Raw genomic sequence first — 19,345 nt, 5'->3', positions numbered from 1 at the left:
AGCCAGCACTCGCCCGCTCACCCGGGCCCCGCCTGCACCGCTTCCGCTTCCGGCTGTCGGGGCGGGGCTTCCGGCCGACGGGCGGGGCGTTGGGCTGCCCGGGCCCGGAAGCGGCGGCGGAGGTGGGGGCACCGCAGAGTCGGCCATGGCTGTGAACCTAAGCCGGAACGGGCCGGCGCTGCAGGAGGCCTACGAGCAAGTGGTCAACGAGAAGTCCCCGACCGACTGGTGGGCGCCGAGGCGGCCAGGGGCGGGCCGGGGGCGGGCCGGGAGCGGGCTGGGGCCGGGGAGCCAGGGGGCGCGGAGCCCTGTCTGCCCCGCACCTGCGCCACACCCCGGGGGGGTGGCGGTCCCCACCCTGTCACCCCTTGCCCCACCGTGCGTGGGCAGGTTAAACCCGGCGTGGGGGTCCGGTGAGTCCCCAGCCCTTTCCCTCCGCTGGCCTCCGGTCTTGGCCGTACGGGCCTCGTTGATGCATCCTGTGCCTGGCTGTGCTTGAGGGCGTCGCCAGGTTCTCCTTTCTTGCCCGGGGACTTCCGTGGACAAAGGGGCCCTCCACAGCCCTCCTTGAGAAAGCGGAAGCTACGCCCGGCTTCTTCCAAACTCTGTGTTCAGGGATGGCCCTCTAAGGGTGGTCTGGCAGCCTTGCTTTGGAGATGTCAAGCAGGAAGGTGGAGGGGTTTAAGTCCCTGGTTCCCTGTGAATGTGTATTCGAGAACCTCCCTTTCTCCAAGAAGAATATACTTAATATTCCTGAGCTATGGGGAGATGAAGGAAAGGACGATGCTGGTTATGTGTTTGGGAAAAGGTCCCATCTTCCGTCCACCTCCCAGTGGCATCCTTTCCTAGGTTGTCGGTGTTAGGGGCTTTATAGTACTGGAAGCCTGGATCTGAAGTCTCTGGGAGAGCCCTGGGCAGCCCACACATAGGGCCTGCTGTCTGTCCTGCAGCTAGGGTTGTTTTTTGCATGGTAATTCTCTGTTACCTTCCTTTTTGCTTAAAGTGTGTTCACTGACCAGTTTTGAGAACTTGTACTTCCAGAAAGTATGCTGAGTACAATCGAGTGAGGTGACCAGCTTTTGGGGTGGGAGCCTTTTCCCATTGCCAAGGGAGGGGCCCGCTGGGCGTGGCTCAGCTACTGTGGCTCTCTCCACTTGTCAGGTGCTACTGCTTTCTCCCTGGTGCCCAGCGCAGAGTGGCTTTTGTACAGTGTACCGTTGTGACACTGAGGGCATTGTTGCCTTGCCATTCCTTCACCCCCAGGCCTTTTAGGGAGGAGCTTCCGGACACCAGCTGCCTGGGTCTGCAGAATCTCTGGGGCCACGTCGATGTGGGCAGGTCTCCATTCACTAGCTGAAAAAGTATCTAGACCCATGTCACTTCCCTGCTTAAGCTCTGCAGTGGCTTCCTGTTGCATCATAAACACAGCCTGGACTCTTTGCCGTGGCCGACAGGCTCGTGACCGCCCCTCCTGTTTACCGTGCTGTGGTCACACCTGTTTACCACCACTGTAGCTTGCTTTCTTTTCCTTAAACTTGCAAAGCTGTTTTCTCCTCATAGCTCTTGTTCTTTCTGCTTCCTCTGCCTGGAGCGCCTTTCCACATCATCCTAGGGGGCTCCCCAAACTTCCTTTCTCAGCTCTGATGTTGCCTTTTTGGAGAGGCCTTTCTGGATTCCTGTCTCCCTGGCTGCAGTACATTTTCCCATCTCCCTGGTTGACTGCCTTCAGGCATGCACCAGACACCCTCACTGGTTTTCTTGTCACCTTTGCTCTTCACCAGAAAGGGTGGGGTGGTCCCCATCTCTGTCCTTGATGTAGGGGTACTGAGAGCGGTGCGGAAAAAGTGGCAGAGGATATCAGAGCAAGAACAGGTGGTCTCCGGTTCGACGGGTCATAACACGTTTCTCATGCAGAGTGGGTGCCCCGGGCCAGGCCCTGGAGCCAGGTGGGCTGGAGAGCAGCCACAGCATCAACTCTCCATACCGGCTCTTTCTCCTGGTTCCCCCAGGTGGTTCTTCCCCTAGATTGTGGCATGTTTGCTCAGTTCCTGCTCCCACTGCACTATCTGACAGTATCTGACACTATCTGGTGTGTATGTGTGTGTTTGTGTGTGTTTTGTTTGTCTCCCATTAGAAAGTAAGTTCCATGGGCAGGGCCTCTTAGGGATTATTTGTAGCTGCATTCCCATCGCCAGCAAGCAGCAGGGTCTCAGATTAGGTTTTTGGGAAGTGACTGGATTATAAGGTGCCCAGTGCCCCATACTCCTTGTGCTATGTGCCTTCACAAGCCAACACACCATTTTTTTTTTCATGTCGGTTTGAAAGAAGGGTTGTTTGAATGTGGTATGAGCCTCTGAACCGGGAACATTCAGGAAGGTGGCTTAGGCTGGAGCCCAGGGTGGAGGGGAATGAAGTCAGAGGGGTAGGTGGCAGGCACGGAGCGTGGCCTTTGCTAGCTGCTGGATCCCTTCTTGGAAAAGCTAAGCTGAGCAGCCATCTCCGTTTCTTGCTGCTTGTCCGGTGCCCCTGTCTTGTGCAGCCAGGGGCTTCTTTCCTCCGGGAGGAAGGCTGGTCAGGACTCTGGCCACCAGAGTCTGGATGTCTGCCACCACCCAGTCTTCCTTTTCCCTGTTTTTCTGAGTGTTTCTCTCCTTCTGCACTCTCTCCTCTGCTGGGAAGCAGTGGTTCTTTCCTGGCAGTCTGTCCTCCCTCCCAGCCAGATCTCTGGACCTGGGTCTAATTTCTTCTGACTTTCTCAGGCTTAGGCAGCTCTGCCCAGTGGCATTAGCGAGGCCCTGGGGAAGCTGAGTGGAAGTTGACATGGCTCCTGTCAGGCTGTTGACCCTGGAGCTTCTGTGTGGCGCGCCTCAGCAGGCCTGTGCCATGGAGCATGGGGTGATGATACCCCAGACCGGGTTTTGCCTTTGACTTGCTGTCTGATGGATTAGCACCCTCACCTTGTGGTCTGCCAGCACTCCCTGGAGCTGAGCTGCTGCAGAGTTCATGCAGATGTCTGGGCTTCATGTGGACTGCACAGAAGCCGCCTCTTCTAAAATGTTCTCTTTGAGGGACCTTTGTTCTGGTCAAGGGACCTTCCGTGGCCCAGATTTAATACAGTTTACCATAATTTATAAGGCCACATCTTTACCAGAGTTCTTATGAATAATTAGGCTTACAGGAGAAGGGCGGTGTGACCCAGGGTCACCTGTGGAGACCTAAGGCTCTGCTAGATGCAGCACGTGCCCAGCCAGGGAGCCTGTCTTGTGAGGAGCCTGACTGCGTGTTGAGTCATGGCCCCTGTGGTTTCCAGTGCCATATGCAACCGATAAAAGCCTGTGTGTGCTGGAAGGGCCCCAGGCCAGACAGACCTGCTCCAGCAACCCTTGAGGCTTCCAGGAAGACCACAGATATACACAGGGTCATTGAAAATGCACGTGTTTCTCCTTCCTGCTTCTCCTTGGGGTGCTTTGGTTTCAGGAATATGCAGGTATCTTTTGTTTGTTCAAATGCACACACGTGGTAGCTAGGTGGGTGTTTCACACGTAAATGTGTAGAAGGTTGCCATAAAACTTCACAGCTTAGTTTTCTTCCGGATGGATGTATGCTCCCCGTCTCCATAGGCTTGTCCTCACGACAGGCCGGCTGCAGCTGAGAAGGCTCAGCTCTGGGAGGCCCAGCGGCCTACTGAGGTCCCGCCTTGTAGTTCAGAGTGGGGTCTGGGTCAGCCTACAGGGTTACTGCCAGGCTGAGCTCTTTGGGGCGCAGCGTGAAGCCTTGGTGGGGACAGTGAGGGCAGATGGTGGTAGAGCCTGTTTGTGTTTTGTTTCAGGGCCCTCTTTACCTACGAAGGCAACAGCAATGACATCCGTGTGGCTGGCACTGGGGGTGAGTATGATAAGCGAGGAAGCAGATGGGCTCTTATGGACCATCAGGAGGCAGAAGCCCGGGAGGGAGGGTGAGGCGCGTGGAGGGGAGGGAGCCGTGACGTCACTGCTCCATCTCTGCTGGCATTTCAGCCGCCACAGCGGGAGGAAGGGCACTCAGGGTGCACAGGTGTCCCCTGCGTGTGGCGTGACTGCAGTGACACCTCCCCTGGCTAAGGGTGAGCCTCCCCCACGTCAGTTTCATTCAATGTTCAGGAATTCCCTGGTGCCCTGATCGGGCCGGCTGCAGCCAGCCAGGCAGGACAGAGGCTCCCACTGAGCAGTGTGGGCTCCCCGGCTCTCACAGCTCCTTCTGGCCAGCTTTGGGTTTCAGATGTTTCTAAGTGAAAATACCTTCTCCTTGGCTCTCTCTGCCTGATGGTGCGAGGCAGCGCTGCTCTCTGTCTGTGTCGTAGTTGGAAGAGCTGAGATGGGAAATAGGCCAGCCCTCTCCAGCTTGCAGGCAGCAGCCCTGGGCTGCAGCTGGGAGGGTAACAGTCCCACCGAGCTGGGTGCTGGTGGTGGAGGAGAAGGTGTGGACACATCCTTCCCTCTGTCCTCTTCTTGCTGGGCACGCCCTCACCCAGGAGAGGCCACATCGGTGCACATGGTCCACTGGGACAGGGTGACCTGGAAAAGTGCTACTCAAATACGGGGTGATAGGAAGTGCCTCGGGAAGAACAGGCTCTTGGCCAGTGCTGGGCAGAGGGGTAGAAACTGCAGGCCCCCCACCTGATACCCCTAACTCCTCGTTCTCAAGGCCAGCTCACCTGACCTGAGTGACACGGCTTCACTGTTCAGTGCATGTTCACTAGCATGTTCTCTGCTTGCCCCATGAATGGTTCTGGTGACTTGTTGGTAGAAAACGTCTCCCTCTTTCTAGAAGGACTGCCACTGACAGTGGCCTCAGGTGCAGTGTGATGCCATAGGGGACTGAGGATTGCAGAGCTCAGCTGAGTTTCATACCACCATCCTCAGTGGCATTCCCAGGCTCTGCTGTAAGAGCCCAGAGCAGGGCCTCAGGACTGCCCCAGGTTCCCTGGAGCCCTGTAGCTAAAATACCTGATCCAGGTCCTTCTCACGGTCTGAGGAGGTTTGGGACACCTGATGAGAACCCAAAACTCTAGTACATGCTGGGGCTCACAGCCTGGGTGTCAGGGGAGAACGGCATAGGGTGGCTCATTTCTATGCCCCATCACTCCCTTATCCCCACTCAGAGAGTCTAAGAGCTGAGGCCCTATATGGCGGAGAGTTAACATGTGCTTGGGACCCTCTGGGTGGCCCTGGAGTCTGAGCAGACATGGGTAAGGGCAGGGTGACTCACATCAGGCCCTGTTATTCCAGGGCGGTTTGTGGAGTCCAGGCAATGGTAAAATTGTTGCAGAGCCCCTCCATTTGGAGGTCTGGTGCCTGCCTGGTTTGTAGCATAAATGACATTTTTACTTCCAGAATTACGTGTGCGTTTACAGGAGTGGTTTTTAGACTAGTGCGGCTTAAAAAATCACCTGAGGTGCCTTTCCTTCCTCCCTCCCTCCCTCCCTCCCTTCCTTCCTTCGTCTTCATTGCTTCTTAGGGGCTTCTCTCGTTGTGGTGAGCGGGGCTGAGGTGCTTTTCACAAATGCAGATCCTGGGTCCCATCCAGTTCTCATAAGTCAGCTTAGTGCGGGTAGGCCTAGGAATCTGGTTCAGACGCAGATGGGGCTGAGAACCCTGGTTTAGGGGCAGCTGGGGTTCCCTTTCCTGATGGACTAGGTGCCAGGGTGGGCGTGGGGTGCCTGGCCTGCCCCTGACTCTCCTTGTGACTGCTGCAGAGGGGGGCCTGGAGGAAATGGTGGAGGAGCTCAACAGTGGGAAGGTGATGTACGCCTTCTGCAGAGTGAAGGACCCAAACTCCGGCCTGCCCAAGTTTGTCCTCATCAACTGGGTATGTGGAACTTGAGGGCTTCTGAGTTCTCACCTAGGTGTGACCTGGAAAAACTCCCTTTTCGTCCTTCGTGCTTTGCCTTTTGTGAGTGGAGCGGAAGAGGACCTGATTTTAGAACAGCTTGAATCTGGTGAATGAACAGAGTAGTGGATTAATTCAGTGTGGCCCAAAGAACACCGAGGGCCTTGCTAGCGCAGAGTTCACTGTTCCAGCCCAGAGCGACTCCTGTGAATGGGCTACACACAATCACAGGGCACTCATGTTCTTGTCCCCTTCAGGGTAGTCATCCTGAGGGAGCAGAGTGCCTGGATTAGGGCTGGGAGGGCACTGGGAGTATAGGACAGGGGCTCTAGTGAAGTGGAGCCCCCTGGGTGGGGACTAGGGAATTCTAAGGCAACGCCCCACAGTGGACACTGGCGACCGTCCTGCTCCAAGAACCTCCCTGACTCGGAGGTATGGGGGCTCACCGTGTCATCTGCTTTGGGGTTGTGGTTTGCTCTTTCCCGGGACACAGGGAAACTGCTGAGTCCCTGGAGTGGGCAGTGGCTTTGGGGGGAGACCTGGGTCACACCGAGGAATTGGCGGGTCATGCTGGGTGTGCTGTGTTGCAGACCGGCGAGGGTGTGAATGACGTGCGGAAGGGAGCGTGCGCCAACCACGTCAGCACCATGGCCAGCTTCCTGAAGGTGAGGGCTGCTCCGTACAGGGCCTCACAGAGTTCACCAGGTCCCTAGGTTCCAGGGTGTGAGTGAGCGGGAATCACAGCCAGAGTCGGAAGTGTGCCTCACGTCCCGATGCTCTGTCTGGACTTCAGGGCATAGCCAGAGGCTGCCCTCCTCTTGCCCAGGAGGTAGCCAGAGCCACCTGCAAGCTGGCTTCAGCGGGAAGGAAGGACGAAGGACCTTGAGGAGGCCCTGCTGGAGCTGGTCTTGGGGCGGGGCTAGGTCTTGGGCTGCATTTGTTTTATGAGTACAAACTTCTAGCAGTACTAGGAGGATTTGGACGAGAAGGAAAGCTGCTTCTGCTCTCAACCTCAACGTGCATGTTCCCTTTAACGCATTCTTTGTGGTCCATTTCTGCACGTATTTATTTCAGTCATCATATAATGGAACCTTGTTTAACTTCAAAAGCATTTTGTATCAAAAAGCGTTTGTTGTTCACTTGTCAGCTTACTCTTTGCATTTCTTTGGTTACTGGCAAGGAGGCTCAGGACTTTGTTTTCTGGTTCTGCCAACGCTTCTTCAGATGCACCTCAGTTTCTCCATCGAGGAGCTGAAAGAGAAGGTCCCAAGCTTATTGGTATTTAGTAACAACAAGGTCATAGTTGTAACTTCTCAAGAAGAAACCAGTAACTTGCTTTTTGTAGAAAATGTGCTTGTTTCCAGGTGACTTTTAAGGTTGGGTTTCATTCACTAGAAAGAAGCCCTTTAATGCTGGGGCTGTCTTACAGCGGTACAGAACAGGCCACACCGTGGAGGGCAAGGGCCTCCCACGCAGGCTGGGACAAGAGCGATGGGTTTCCCTCAGCTGTTTTTTCTGAGGCCTCGGGGAGAGCGTGCCTTGGTTCCTGGCAGGGTCTCCCGACCCTGAGCGCAGTGCAGCCGTTGCACTGTGCAGGCCGAGGTGTGCGGCCTGTCTTCTCCTGGGATTGCAATGCTGCTTCTTCATTAAGTGTCGCTCCTGCTGCAGGGGGCCCACGTGACCGTCAACGCCAGGGCCGAGGAGGACGTGGAGCCCGAGTGGATCATGCAGAAGGTGGCCAGGGCCTCTGGGGCCAACTACACCTTCCACGGAGAGAGCAGCCGCTTCCATGACACGGGCCCCCAGGCCCCGGTGGTGAGTGCTGTGTGGGCCTGAGGTGGCCGGGCAGGAGTGCGCGGTTCTAGCTGCGGACCGATTCAGCCCGCCCTCAGCGCTTTCTCCCTCGGGGGCTGGGCTCCTCCTGCCTGGCTTCCGGTCCTGGAGCCAGACTGAGGTGCAGATGGTGACCCCGAGCCTGACAGGAGCAAGAGCTGCCTGCTGGTGAGGTGGGTGCTGGTGGGCATGAGGCGTGGCCTTTGACCCTGCCTGGTAGTTCCAGAGCCTCTTGTGTGTGCGCAGAGGTTCTCTGTGGGGAAGCTCCATCCACCCTCCAGGCCGTGGCCCCAGAGTGTCCTGTGCCACCCTGGATGGTGGTTGCTTTGGAGAAACTTCTGGTGGTGGACAGGGCAGGCCCCTCTGAGTTGTGGGCGGACGGACGCCTGTGGGCCTGTGGTCCGGTGTGGGATGGGAGCTGGGGTCCTTGGAGACCCTGTGGGTGCTGCCATGGCAGTCAGCTGTCTGAGGGCCCCTGTCCAGAGGCCTGCCTCAGAACTGCCCCGCCTCCAGGAATCTCAGGCAGGCCAAGGGGCCGTTCCTGCCTTGGCTTCCATCCACAGGGGCCTGGTGCAGCCAGAGACTCCTCCAGTGTTGTCTGGGGTTGAGCTTCCCCACTTGCGGTTTCCAGGGCCTTTCAGGCCCTCTTGGTATCAGTCTCCTTATGGGTCACCGGGCCAGGCGCCACTCCCTCTGCCGGGTGCCATCCTAACCGTTCTTACCTGCGTGCTATGCTCCTGTCGATGACCCTGTAGTGAATTCTCTGTCCGCCTCAGGGCTCTGTGTACCAGAAGACCAACGCCGTGTCTGAGATCAAAAGGGTTGGCAAAGACAGCTTCTGGGCCAAGGCAGAGGTAAGTGCCGCCCAGGGCATGAGGATGAGAGCTGGCATTTGGTCTGGTCCTGTATGCAGCAGACAGGAGGAAGTGGTTTACTTGCTGTGTCTCGGTTTTTCCTACAATAAGCTCCTAGATCAGATGTCCCTGGTAGCACCCATTCGCAGATGGTTGAACTAGGGGTCAGAGGTGTTAGGGAACAAGGCCAGGCAGCGAGTGTTGCTGTAGAGCCCACGCTTGACCGCGGCCTGGGCGGGTCCATGCTGCCGGCAGCGCCGAGGCCGAGGGGGCAGCCGCCTGCGCCTCTCCCCGCAGAAAGAGGAGGAGAACCGCAGGCTGGAGGAGAAGAGGCGGGCAGAGGAGGAGCGGCAGCGGCTGGAGCAGGAGCGCCGAGAGCGGGAGCTGCGCGAGGCCGCCCTCCGGGAGCAGCGCCACCAGCAACAGGGTGGCGAGGCCGGGCCCCACAGGTGCGGCGGCGCTGCCCCCACCTCCTCTCCCCTCCCGAGGGCTGTCCCCCAGGGCAGGGGAGGGTGGGCCGAGGCCGGGCTGCAGCTCTTGCCTCTGCCCCTCCCAGCAGGAAGTGTGAGCAGCAGGAAGTGCTTTCAAGGAGCGGAGAGGAGCAGGTGAGTCTTGAGGGCCAGAGTGACGCGCACGGTCCCCGATCAGCTGGGGCTCATCTGGGACAGGTGCGCAGGCTGCCTGCTGTGAGCCGTGGTGGCCCTGTGGGTCCCTCCAGATGCACACACCCCACCCAGCAGGCCTGAGGGAGGCGCTTACTGGGAGGGGCCTGCAGCCTGCTGGGGCAGATTAGAACGTGGGACACGTGGTGTGTCAGGGCCGTCAGTGGAGAGGAGAGCCAAGGGCAGAAGCTCAGCCCGGCATGGACCTCCGCCTGATGCTGGAAGAGGCCTGTGAGCCCCTCAGCTTTGGTGTTTTGCTTCCTGACCCCCTGCACAGCTGCAGGGAGCCAGGCAGGCCGATGGCTCCCGGATCCTCATTCACTGCCGGCTCCGTGCGCGCTCCTTCAGGAGCCTGTCTGTCCACAGCCAGCACACCCACGGGAGATTTTCAAGCAGAAGGAGAGGGCCGTGTCCACCACGCCCATCTCCAGCCCCCAGCCAGGTGAGACTTCGCTCTGCGCCCAGCTATGAGGCAGGGGAAGGCTGAAGGGGAGCCTGGGGTCCCAGGGCAGGGCCCCCTGACTTAGTGACAGATGTATCAGAAGGTGAAAGGGATGATGAGTAAGGAGAGCCCGTGCTCATGAGGGTTGCTTCTTGCACGGGAGCCGGGGACCTGGGTGTCCCCTTCCTGCTCTTGACGTGGTGGGACAAGAGGAGCCATGTGTGGCTCTAGAGTGGACACCCTCCAGCCCCGGCCCTGTAAATCCCCCAACGTTGGGCTGTTAGCTGGGTCTCAGGGGCCTGCATCAGTCACCTCTCTGGCCCCCAAAGGCTATATCGGACTGCACTGCTGGTCAGCTCTCCAGCACTGCACGTGGCCCCCAAGGGGCTGCTTGGAGTGTACGATGTGTGTGTGTGTGAGATGTGTGCACAGCGGGTGGTATTCCTGCAGCTGCTGCATGTCCCTGTTCGCTCCCTGTATGACAGCCACTGTCCCAGAACAGGTCCACCCTCTGGGCAACACAGGGCACAGAAGGGGCAGAGAGGACTTGGCTCTTCCCCCTTTCCAGCAGCGTGATGTCTTCGATGTTTACCGTTGGTTTGCAGGCAAGCTGAGGAGCCCCTTCCTGCAGAAGCAGCTCACTCAACCGGAGACCCCCCTCAGCAGAGAGTCAGCTCATGACGCCACCTCAAGGCCCAGGGCAGGCAAGGCTCTCGGCTGCCTTGTGGGGAGTTGGGGGTGGGAGGGAGACGTGGCATGTCCTCTCCCTTCCCCTGCGTCAGAGTGGGCCGTGTCCTCCCATGCAGATCTCCGCGAGGAGCCGGTGCCCAGTGCCCCTCCGTGCTCGGTGCCAGCGGAAGAGGAGGCCGTGTACAAGGAGCCCCCAGAGCAGGAGACCCTCTACGAGGAGCCTCCAATGGTGGGTTCTCTGCAGCAGGGCAGATGTGTGAAGGGCCCATGTGCCCGGAAACGCGCTCCTTGGCCGTACCCATTCCGTGGCTCCCTACCTGTGAATTACCGTGTTTAATTTTGGAGCATCCCGTGCCCCGTGTGCCCTCCCCCCAAGTCTGCCGCGAGCCCTGGTCACAGGCAGGGTTGAATCTGGGTAACCACGATCCCAGACTTCTCTTCTTCTTTCCCATCCATGGGCAGGTGCAGCAGCAAGATACCAGCTCTGAGCGCATTGACCACTACCCGGGGCTGAGTGGGAAAGGGCTCTGTGCCCGGGCCCTGTATGACTACCAGGCAGGTAATGTGCTGCAGCCCTGCCACCTCAAACCACAGGGCCCAAGATCAGGAGGCAGGATTTGCGGACTCCCTCAAGGGGAGAGCCCCGGGGCGTGTCGGAAGTGAAGGCAGGAGGGTGCGAAGGGAGAGTGGGTGGGTGCCCTGCACAGCTCAGGCCTCCCCACATGCTGCGGGCAGCTACTTGCTGTCCACTGGTGTGAATCCCAGTTGCCTGCCTTGTCCTAGTGCCGGAAAGTGCGACCAGAGAAGAGGGGCCAGGCCTGGATGCCGGTGCCCCTGCTGACCCTGGGTAGAGGCCTCAGGGAGCAGGCTGATGTGTGGAAGTGCTGTGCTCCAGCCTTTCGCTGGGACAGTGAGCCCAGGGCCGGGCCCCCTAGGAAGGTGTGTGCTGGGGGAGTGGCCCCAGGAGCAGCGTCAGCACAGGCTGAGGGCTGGCTGGCCCAGGGCCCTCAGCACCGCATCTGGGCTCACCTTCTTTGCAGCCGACGAGACCGAGATCTCCTTTGACCCTGAGAACCTCATCACGGGCATTGAGGTGATCGACGAAGGCTGGTGGCGTGGCTACGGGCCGGACGGCCACTTTGGCATGTTTCCCGCCAACTATGTGGAGCTAATTGAGTAAAGGGCCCCGACTGCTGGCCGAGGCCAGGGGCTGTGCTTCCCTTCCCCTCCCAGACGCGACTTCCTCGTTGCTGGCAGAGGCGGCGTGAGGGCTGTGTACGGCACTTTTCTAGGAATGGGATCCCCCTGATGAGGGCAGGCCCTCGGGCTCCCTCTGGCTTGGGTGGCTCAGCCTCTGTTGCCCCAAATGCAGCAATAACCTGGTGATCTCCAGACGTGCTTCCAGCAGCTTCCCAAGTCCTCCCAACCAGTCTGGTCCTTGACCCCCAACAGAAGACACTGAGCCAAGCCTGCCCAGGGCCAGCCTCTCAGTGACCTCTGCCCAAGGAGTATGGCACTGCCAGTCTGCGGGGGTGGGTCTGAGCAGGGGCATCTAGAGGGCTCCTTGTGCACTTGCCTTTTTTTCCTTTTCCTCTTGGCTTTAAGGGACAGTGTCTGTAGCTTCAGTGAACCTTGGGAACAGTGAACTTAAGAGTTTATGACCAAAGTCAGAGTGGGTCATGACAATTTTGGTAGCAGTCTTTCTGGAACCTGCTCTGTGCTCCCCATTTCTCTATCCCTCTGCTTGGGCTCTGGGCAGTGGAGATAGGGACAACCAAGCCCCCATCTAAGTATGTGAAGGAAGAGGTGAAAACATCAACAGACACTGCGTGTCCTTCCACGTGGCTCACTCTTGTCTGCTGGCCCCAGTGTGCACCTCAGTTTATACGGTTTAGGGAAAGTAACCATGGTGGCCTGTTCCTACTGTCTTTCCTTCTTTCTGCCCCAGCCCATCCGTGCCTGCTTCTGGAGTAAGAATTGCCCCACACCGGCCCTAGCTCCGATCCCTCCTGTTGTAGCCCTCATGTGTGCACCCTCAGACCTCTGACCAACCCTTAGCCACCTGGAGGAGGCATAAAGGTCAATGTGTGACTGCAAGTCAGCCTCCTGCATTTCAGTTCTCGGGGAGGGGCCGAGGGCCCCCCTGACCCCTGCCATGGGGAGCCTCCACCCACGCAGGACAGCCAGTGTGCACATGTGCCTGGAGTGAGGCACCTGCACCCACAGAGTGCCTGGGGAATTAAGCTCTTACGCTCTGGGAGGTGCCAGGTGGAAGCAGCTTGGGGCAAAGGATGCGCCGAGGGGGCTGTGGGCCCAGGTGGTGGCCAATCCCAGTGCCCCCTCCCCACCTGGCTGCAGATGGCGTTTCCTGTCTTAGGCTGAGCTGCAGGCAGGCCTCACCGTGTCCTGATTTCTTAGGACAGCCTCCAGGGCCCACCCCAGCTATGAAAGCCCCTTGAATCAGGTATTGCCAGCTTTGAGGCCACCTGTGGGCTTGTCTGCCACTGGACAAGGGGCCCACGTGGGGCAGGGCTCAGGGTACCACCTTGACCTTCCCACCCTGGGGCAGCCAGGACAGTAGAGGACAACCAATGTGAAGGAAGTGGCATGTTGGCCACAGTCCTCGATCGCCATGGGGAGGGCTGGGTCACTTGGACTCTCCCTAAGTGACCCTGGGCACTCGGATTTACAGCAGGCTTGCCAAGTGGCTCTTCTGCTTTGCGGGTCATCGTCGGGGCTTGTCAGGAGCCACTCGATAGCCGGGGATAGGGAGGCTCTTGGCCTCCGTGTTCCCGGGGTCCCCGCACCCAGTGGGGGAGGCTTGGGCAGGCAGCGGGGGTCCGGGGCTGTGTGTGTGGAATCCCGGGCTCCAGGCCCACGGAATGAGCCCTGAGTGAGCACTGGGGGGCGGGCGTCCTGGGGCCACACTGGCCTGAGGCAGTGAGAGGACGTGCCTTTATTGCCAGAGCCCACCCTTCACTTGGCCTTGCCCTGAGCAGCCACAGCTTCCATGGCTTTGCGCACGGTCTCCTCGTCACCCAGGAACCGCATGGGCTTGGTGGGCTTCAGTGCCTGGTCCAGCTCATACACGATGGGGATCCCCGTGGGCAAGTTCAGCTCCATGATGGCCTGGTCCGACATCCCTGGACCGGAGGAACAAGCATCCTTAGCCCCGCCCGGCCTGTCTGCCAGGCAGCCACCTGCTCTTGCTTTTAGCAGGCTTCGTGACCTTTACAGGCCACAGGGCTGTTGGCCAGGCAGCAGCCCTCCCACCCCAACAGCAAGGCCACAGAAATGCTCCTCGAGAAGGTCAAGGCAGCCCTGAGACAGCAGCCTACAGAAATAGCTGTGGTGAACCGAGGACCTCGCTCCGGCCCAAGCTGGCCTCATCTGGGGTGACGCCATTGGCCCCTTTGGCCCAATGTGAGCTCTGGTCAGACTGGTGGGTGTTTGGGATCAGGAAAGACCTTAACCACTTGGCTTCTAGAGAGTTCTAGTTTCTAGACGTCCTAAGCAGTGGAGCAGGGCTGCTCCTGAGAAGGGGGGTGCGATAGGGACGGCGAGAAGCGCTGCCCGTGGCCGAGGTGGACACAAGGCCCTGCCCGGTGAAGAGAGTTCTCTGTGGAAACCTGACCCAACCCTGCTGGCCTCCCGAAGACCTGGCCTGGAATAGCAGCTCGACCTTTGGCATCGCTGTCATCCTGCCCAGCCCGCTGGTGCAGGGAGGCCTTAAGGGAACATGCTCTGGGCAGTGGGAGACCCCGGTCACGTTTGCCTCGGTGCATTTGTTTCTCCTGGACCAGGCTGCAGGGAGCCCCCAGAAGGGAGGGAGGGCAGGTGGTCTTTCCATCTGCGAGGCTCAGCACCAGCCGTGAGGCGTCTGTGTGGACTCGGCCTCAGGAAGTCCTCAGAAAGGCAGACGGGGGCTTACTTGGAGGAAGCCTGTTATGCTGGGAGGGGCTCCTCCCCTTTTAGTGGAAGCCAAGCTACCAACCTAAGGTCTCTGGCATTCCCCACACCCTGCACCTGTCTTTTGACTAGTCTTTTGCCCCGAGTGGGTGAGCTGGGGTGTGGGCAGGGTTGGGCAGGGCCCCACTCTCAGTCCCATATCCAACAGCTGCCAGTGAAGTGACTTGACCAGGGTCACTCAGCAAGCTGGGATTTAGAGCCACATGGCCCTTCCTCTTCAGGGGTGGGTGTCCTTGGGCAAGATGCCACCCCTGGGCCTTCCCTCCTCTCCCCTGAGGCTTGTGTTGGGGAAGCCAGGCCAGCTGTGGACCCCTGTGCAGGGCCTGGGGCCAGGGTCAGTGGCGGCACACATTTTCACCCAGAATCTTCAGAAGGAGACTCACATTACACAGTGTCTGTCCCAGTACGCACGGCAGTGGACGGTTCGTTCTTACAGAGCTGTTTTTTCAAGTGGTTTCTCGCCCCACCCAGTCCAGTTCACAGTTTGGAGGCCCTGCCCGGGGTGCGGATGTCTGTGAAGCCGCCTCGGTGAGGCAGCCGGCACGTTTACGAAATGAGCAGCTGGGGGCTCGCTGGTTCAAGGGGACGTGTCACCCCACCCGCCTCTGCCCACACCCTATGTTGAGGATGGGCCTCACCTTCCAGGTGCTTGACGATGCCCCGCAGACTGTTCCCGTGGGCTGCAATGAGCACTCTCTTGCCAGCCTTGATCTGGGGGACAATCTCATCATTCCAGAAGGGCAGAGCCCGGGCGATGGTGTCCTTGAGGCTCTCATGCGTGGGCAGCTCCCCTGGCTTCAGGCCTGCATAGCGACGTGCCTGGGGGCATCCGTGCTGCTGTTCACTCCCCAGACAGCCCCCCGCCCCCCAGCCTGGGCCCCTGTCCCCAGACCTACCCCCCAGGCCCGCACCCCAGCCGCTCACCTTGCTGATGGAGTTGTAGTAGGGGTGCTTCTCATCCATGGGGGGTGGAGGTATGTCAAAGGAGCGCCTCCAGATCTTCACCTGCTCCTCCCCGTGCTTGGCGGCCGTCTCCGCCTTGTTGAGGCCAGTGAGACCCCCGTAGTGCCGCTCATTGAGGCGCCAGGTGCGCACCACAGGCAGCCACATCTGGTCCGTTGTGTCCAGGATGGTCCAGAGGGTGTGTATGGCCCTCTTCAGCACCGACGTGTAGCAAATGTCAAATTCCATCTTCACGTCCTTGATGGCATGGGCCCCCCTCTTGGCCTCCTCAGCCCCCTTCTCGCTCAGCTCCGCATCGAACCAGCCGCAGAAGCGGTTCTCCTGGTTCCAGGTGCTCTCGCCGTGCCGAACCATCACGAGGCGGTGGGTGGGCATGGTGGCGGCGGAGGGCACTCGCGGGCTGCAGACAGGGACAGGTGACGCCCCCAGCTTTATAACGATCCCCAGCCCCCGCCCCAGCCAACTGCCAGTCAGCATTCCAGGCCTGACGGGCGGCAGCAGGTGGCCGGCAGCAGAGCTGGGTGGAAGGCAGGCCGAGCGCCGGACTGGAAAAAGGGCCTCATCAGCCACCAGTCCCCAGGTGCCCAGAGCCCAGGCTGGGCGGGGCTGCCGAGCAGGGCTGGGCATCAAGGGCAGAAGTCCCGGCCTCCAGCAAGCCTGAGAAGGAGGCTAGCGGGAACAGAAGGACTGGCCGGGGATAGACTCCCCCTGAGGTCGGGGTCCCGAGCCCCGTCAGCCTGCCGCCTGCTCTCGGGGGTTGCCGCTGTCGGGCAGGGGCACGGGAAAATCCCTACTGCTTCCTCCGAGTCACTCAGCGCAACCGGAGACAAGCCCGCGTCTCGGGAAGTACACTAGCCTGGTGTCAGAGGGAGCCAAGGGTGTGAGTATGCACGTGTGCCCGCCCACCCACACGTGCGTGCCTAGGTGCGCGTGCACGTGCTGCGCACGTCCTACTGCATGTACACGTCCGTGTGCCTCGCGCTCACGTCTATGTTGCATGTGCGCACACCTGTGTGTGTACGTGTGAAATGCCAGGAGGTTCCCCCTGGGGTGCTGTTCTGTTACCCCGTGAGTGGGGTCTGTATATTGGCAGGGGACCTTACCCGGGACTCCTGACCCCCGTCCTCAGGTCCCTCTGCCCTGGCAGGCTCTGTGCCCAAGCCTAGCCCGCAGAATGAGCCCTGTGGAAGCCTCTGGCTGACAGCCAGGCTGGGAGGAGCTGTGCCGTCATCTTCACACGGGAGGAGGAAAGGTTGCTGTGGGCAGAGCGGGGGAGCTGGTGAGGACCGTAGCCCTGGGGAGAGGTCTGGCCTTGTGGGAGGTGGCAGCAGTGTAGGGCAAGGGCTGAGCTGGGCAGAGCTGGGTTTCCAGGACAGCCAGGGGTAGCTGGGGGCCTGGCTGCTTGGGCCAGAGAGGAACAGAAGGTTTTCTGCTTTCGCATCCCTTTGTCAAGTTCTTATCCACATGTGCCACACTCTCCCACCCTAGTTACCTTCACCCCAGCCAGGCTTACTCCTCCCAGCTGAAACCACCTTTGAAAAGAAAAAGAAAAATCCAGGATTCATGTCCCCAAGGAGCCCCAGAATCAGAGGTACTGGTTATTAGATCTGTACCCAGCTCATCAGGAGTGCCCAGAGGTAGGCCGAGGTTGGGACTAGGGGGCAGTGTAGAGTTGGGTGCAGGCCCAGGACTTCTGGGTTTTGGGGGACAAGGTTTTGGGGGACAAGGGCTACTGCGATCTGGGCTGTGAAGAAACGAAGCAGAGCGGCGGGGTCAAGATGCCAAGTTGCAGGTGCACCAGCAAAGAACCAATCCTCATAGAACAGCAAACAGGTGTGTGGCAGAGAGGCATAGAGGGGCTGGGCCTTGTGTCCTGACGAATGGGAATCACTGGAGAGTCTGAAGCACGGTTATGTTTTAAAGTCACTTGCCGCTGTGGAGGCAGGATCGGAGGACAAAGGCCCTGGTAGAGGTGGTGGCTTTGGGTTAGGTGAGAACAAGGCTGCTTGGCCTGGGCTGGGTGCAGGTGGCATGGTGAGGAGCTGCTAGACTGGGGGGCCACTGGGGCCGTACTGCCAGCCAAAGCGGGGGACGGGACATGCCTTCCTGCCTGTCTGGTGGCTGTTGGGAAAGCCAGGGACCACAGAGGAGAGTTGAAGCCTGAGAGGACTAGACACAGCTTCTAAGACTTGGCTCACTCCAGCCTGACTCTTACTCATTCAAAAAGTGTTTGTTGGGCATGTCTGGCGTGCCAGCGCTGTTCAAGCACTGGGCAAGCAAGGCCCTGCTCATCGGGGGTCTCCATCCCAGTCGTGGGAGATGGACAACATGTGATGTGTGGCATGGTAGGCAGCGATGAGGTCCATGGAGAAGCAAGCAAGGGGGCAGGAGGGCTGCTGTTTCAACAGGACCGTCCTGGGAGGGTGGAGCGAGCACCCTCCACTGGTCTCTCCGCATGACCACAGCTATAAATCCTGGACAAAGGCAGAAAGCAGATCTCAGAGAACTGAAAAGTAAGCAGCAGGCAGATGAAGCGGATCAGATTCCAAGTTCCATGGTGAATTTACCATTTTTTTCTCCAGGATTGCCCAGCTTGAAACCTAGAAGTGCCCCCAATGTGGACAGAAAGGGCTCCGGAGAATCCCTCTGGTCCAAGGAACAGAAATAAAGTTCCTACAGGCCCCTTCCCTTTTTCCCCTTCTTACCCACCACAGCTCCTGGGCAGTAATGTAGAGGTGGCAATGTCAGCCAGGCAGGCACCTGAAACCCTGAGAGAAGAGCTACCCTCTAACCAGAGGAGGTGAGGCCACAAGAGTGTATGGCAAACACGTGCTGCTTTCTCTCTCCTCCCTCCTGCAGCTGAGGACTGGATGCAGCTGCAGGAACTGTGCAGCAAGGGGGGGAAACTAAGGCCCCAAATTTCTGGCTGGAAGTCTTGGAAAGCAGGCCCCAGGGAGCTGTTAAGTATCAGGTCAGGCATGAAGAGGAGGGAGGTTAGGTGAGTGATGCAGTACAGTTACAGGTGAATTCCTGGGCTCCCTGTACTTGTGGGCTCTGACCCAGGCTGACCCACTGGTGACCTGATTACCTGCCAAAACAATACGATCTACATTCTCCTTAGAATTTAAACAGACTCTCAAAATAATGTTCAAAATACCTAGGACAATTTTGCATGTGACTGTCCAGTTCTCCCCAACCATTTATTGAATGTCCTTTCCCTATTGTATATTCTTGGCTCTTTTGTTGTAAATTAATTGACCATATGTGGGTGGGCTTATTTCTGGGTTCTCCATTTCTGTCCTTTGGTCTATATGTGGGTTTTATGCAAATATCATACTGTTTGAGCACTATAGCTTTGTAATATAGTTACAAAGAACTGTGATGTCTCCAGCTTTGTTCCTCTTTCTCAAAATTGCCTTAGCTATTCATGGTCTTTTGTGGTTCCATACAAATTTTAGTGTTTTGTTTTGTTTTGTTCTTTTTTGAGAAAAATGCCGTTGGAATTTTGATAGGGACTACATTGAATCTATAGATTGCTTTTGGTAGTATGGACATTTTAACCATGTCAGCTCTTCCAATCCATGAGGATGGAATATTTTTACATTTATTGGTGTCATCTTCAGATTTTTCATCAATGTCTTAGTTTTCGGTGTACAGATCTTTTACCACCTTAGTTAAATTTATTTCTAGTTGTTTAATTCTTTTGATGCAATTGTAAATAGGATTGTTTTTTTAATTTCTCCTAGTTGTTAGTGTATAGAAACAGACTGATATTTGTATATTAATTTTATATTCCAAAACTTCATTGAATTTGTTTACTAGTTCTGACAATTCTAGATTTCTTCTAGATTGTTGAATTTGTTGGCATAGTAGTTTCTTATGATCCTTTGTGTTTTATCAGTTGTAATGTATCCTCTTTCATTTATTATTTTGTTTGAGTCCTCTCTCTTTAATTGATAAGAGTAGCTAAAGGTTTGTCTATTTTGTTTCTTTTTTCAAAGAACCAGCTCTTAGTTTCATTGGTATTTTCTGTTGTCCTTTTAGTCTCTGCTTCATTTATTTCT

At 57.8% G+C, this 19,345-nt stretch overlaps 2 protein-coding genes across 4 annotated transcripts; one reads left to right on the top strand and one right to left on the bottom strand.

Annotated features, from left to right (window-relative positions):
• Positions 1 to 94: 94 nt before the first annotated feature.
• On the top strand, positions 95 to 13,089 carry DBNL (drebrin like). 3 transcript variants are annotated; one of them, XM_029233711.1, is made up of 13 exons: positions 101 to 228; positions 3,830 to 3,885; positions 5,735 to 5,847; positions 6,459 to 6,533; positions 7,537 to 7,683; positions 8,478 to 8,555; positions 8,853 to 9,004; positions 9,115 to 9,160; positions 9,566 to 9,659; positions 10,265 to 10,363; positions 10,466 to 10,578; positions 10,812 to 10,908; positions 11,390 to 13,089. In XM_029233711.1, exons 1-13 carry the CDS (start codon positions 146 to 148, stop codon positions 11,527 to 11,529), a joined length of 1,293 nt encoding a protein of 430 aa, XP_029089544.1. In that variant the 5' UTR covers positions 101 to 145; the 3' UTR covers positions 11,530 to 13,089. The 3 variants fall into 3 exon arrangements, with proteins under 3 accessions (XP_029089545.1, XP_029089544.1, XP_029089543.1); XM_029233710.1 differs by having other exon boundaries at positions 9,112 to 9,160; XM_029233712.1 differs by lacking the exons at positions 5,735 to 5,847; positions 6,459 to 6,533 and having other exon boundaries at positions 95 to 228; positions 9,112 to 9,160.
• Positions 13,090 to 13,294: 205 nt separating this feature from the next.
• Positions 13,295 to 18,620, bottom strand: LOC114901671 (phosphoglycerate mutase 2). Its single transcript, XM_029233713.1, has 3 exons — positions 15,243 to 18,620; positions 14,957 to 15,137; positions 13,295 to 13,492 (listed from the first exon to the last, which is right to left on the bottom strand). Exons 1-3 carry the CDS (start codon positions 15,906 to 15,908, stop codon positions 13,326 to 13,328), a joined length of 1,014 nt encoding a protein of 337 aa, XP_029089546.1. The 5' UTR covers positions 15,909 to 18,620; the 3' UTR covers positions 13,295 to 13,325.
• Between the last annotated feature and the right edge of the window lie 725 nt (positions 18,621 to 19,345).

The sequence above is a fragment of the Monodon monoceros genome, unplaced genomic scaffold, assembly GCF_005190385.1.
Source record: "Monodon monoceros isolate NGI ecotype Baffin Bay Population unplaced genomic scaffold, NGI_Narwhal_1 Super_Scaffold_2, whole genome shotgun sequence".
NCBI classification, from domain to species: Eukaryota; Metazoa; Chordata; class Mammalia; order Artiodactyla; family Monodontidae; genus Monodon; species Monodon monoceros.
This window is presented reverse-complemented; position numbering and strand designations above follow the sequence as displayed.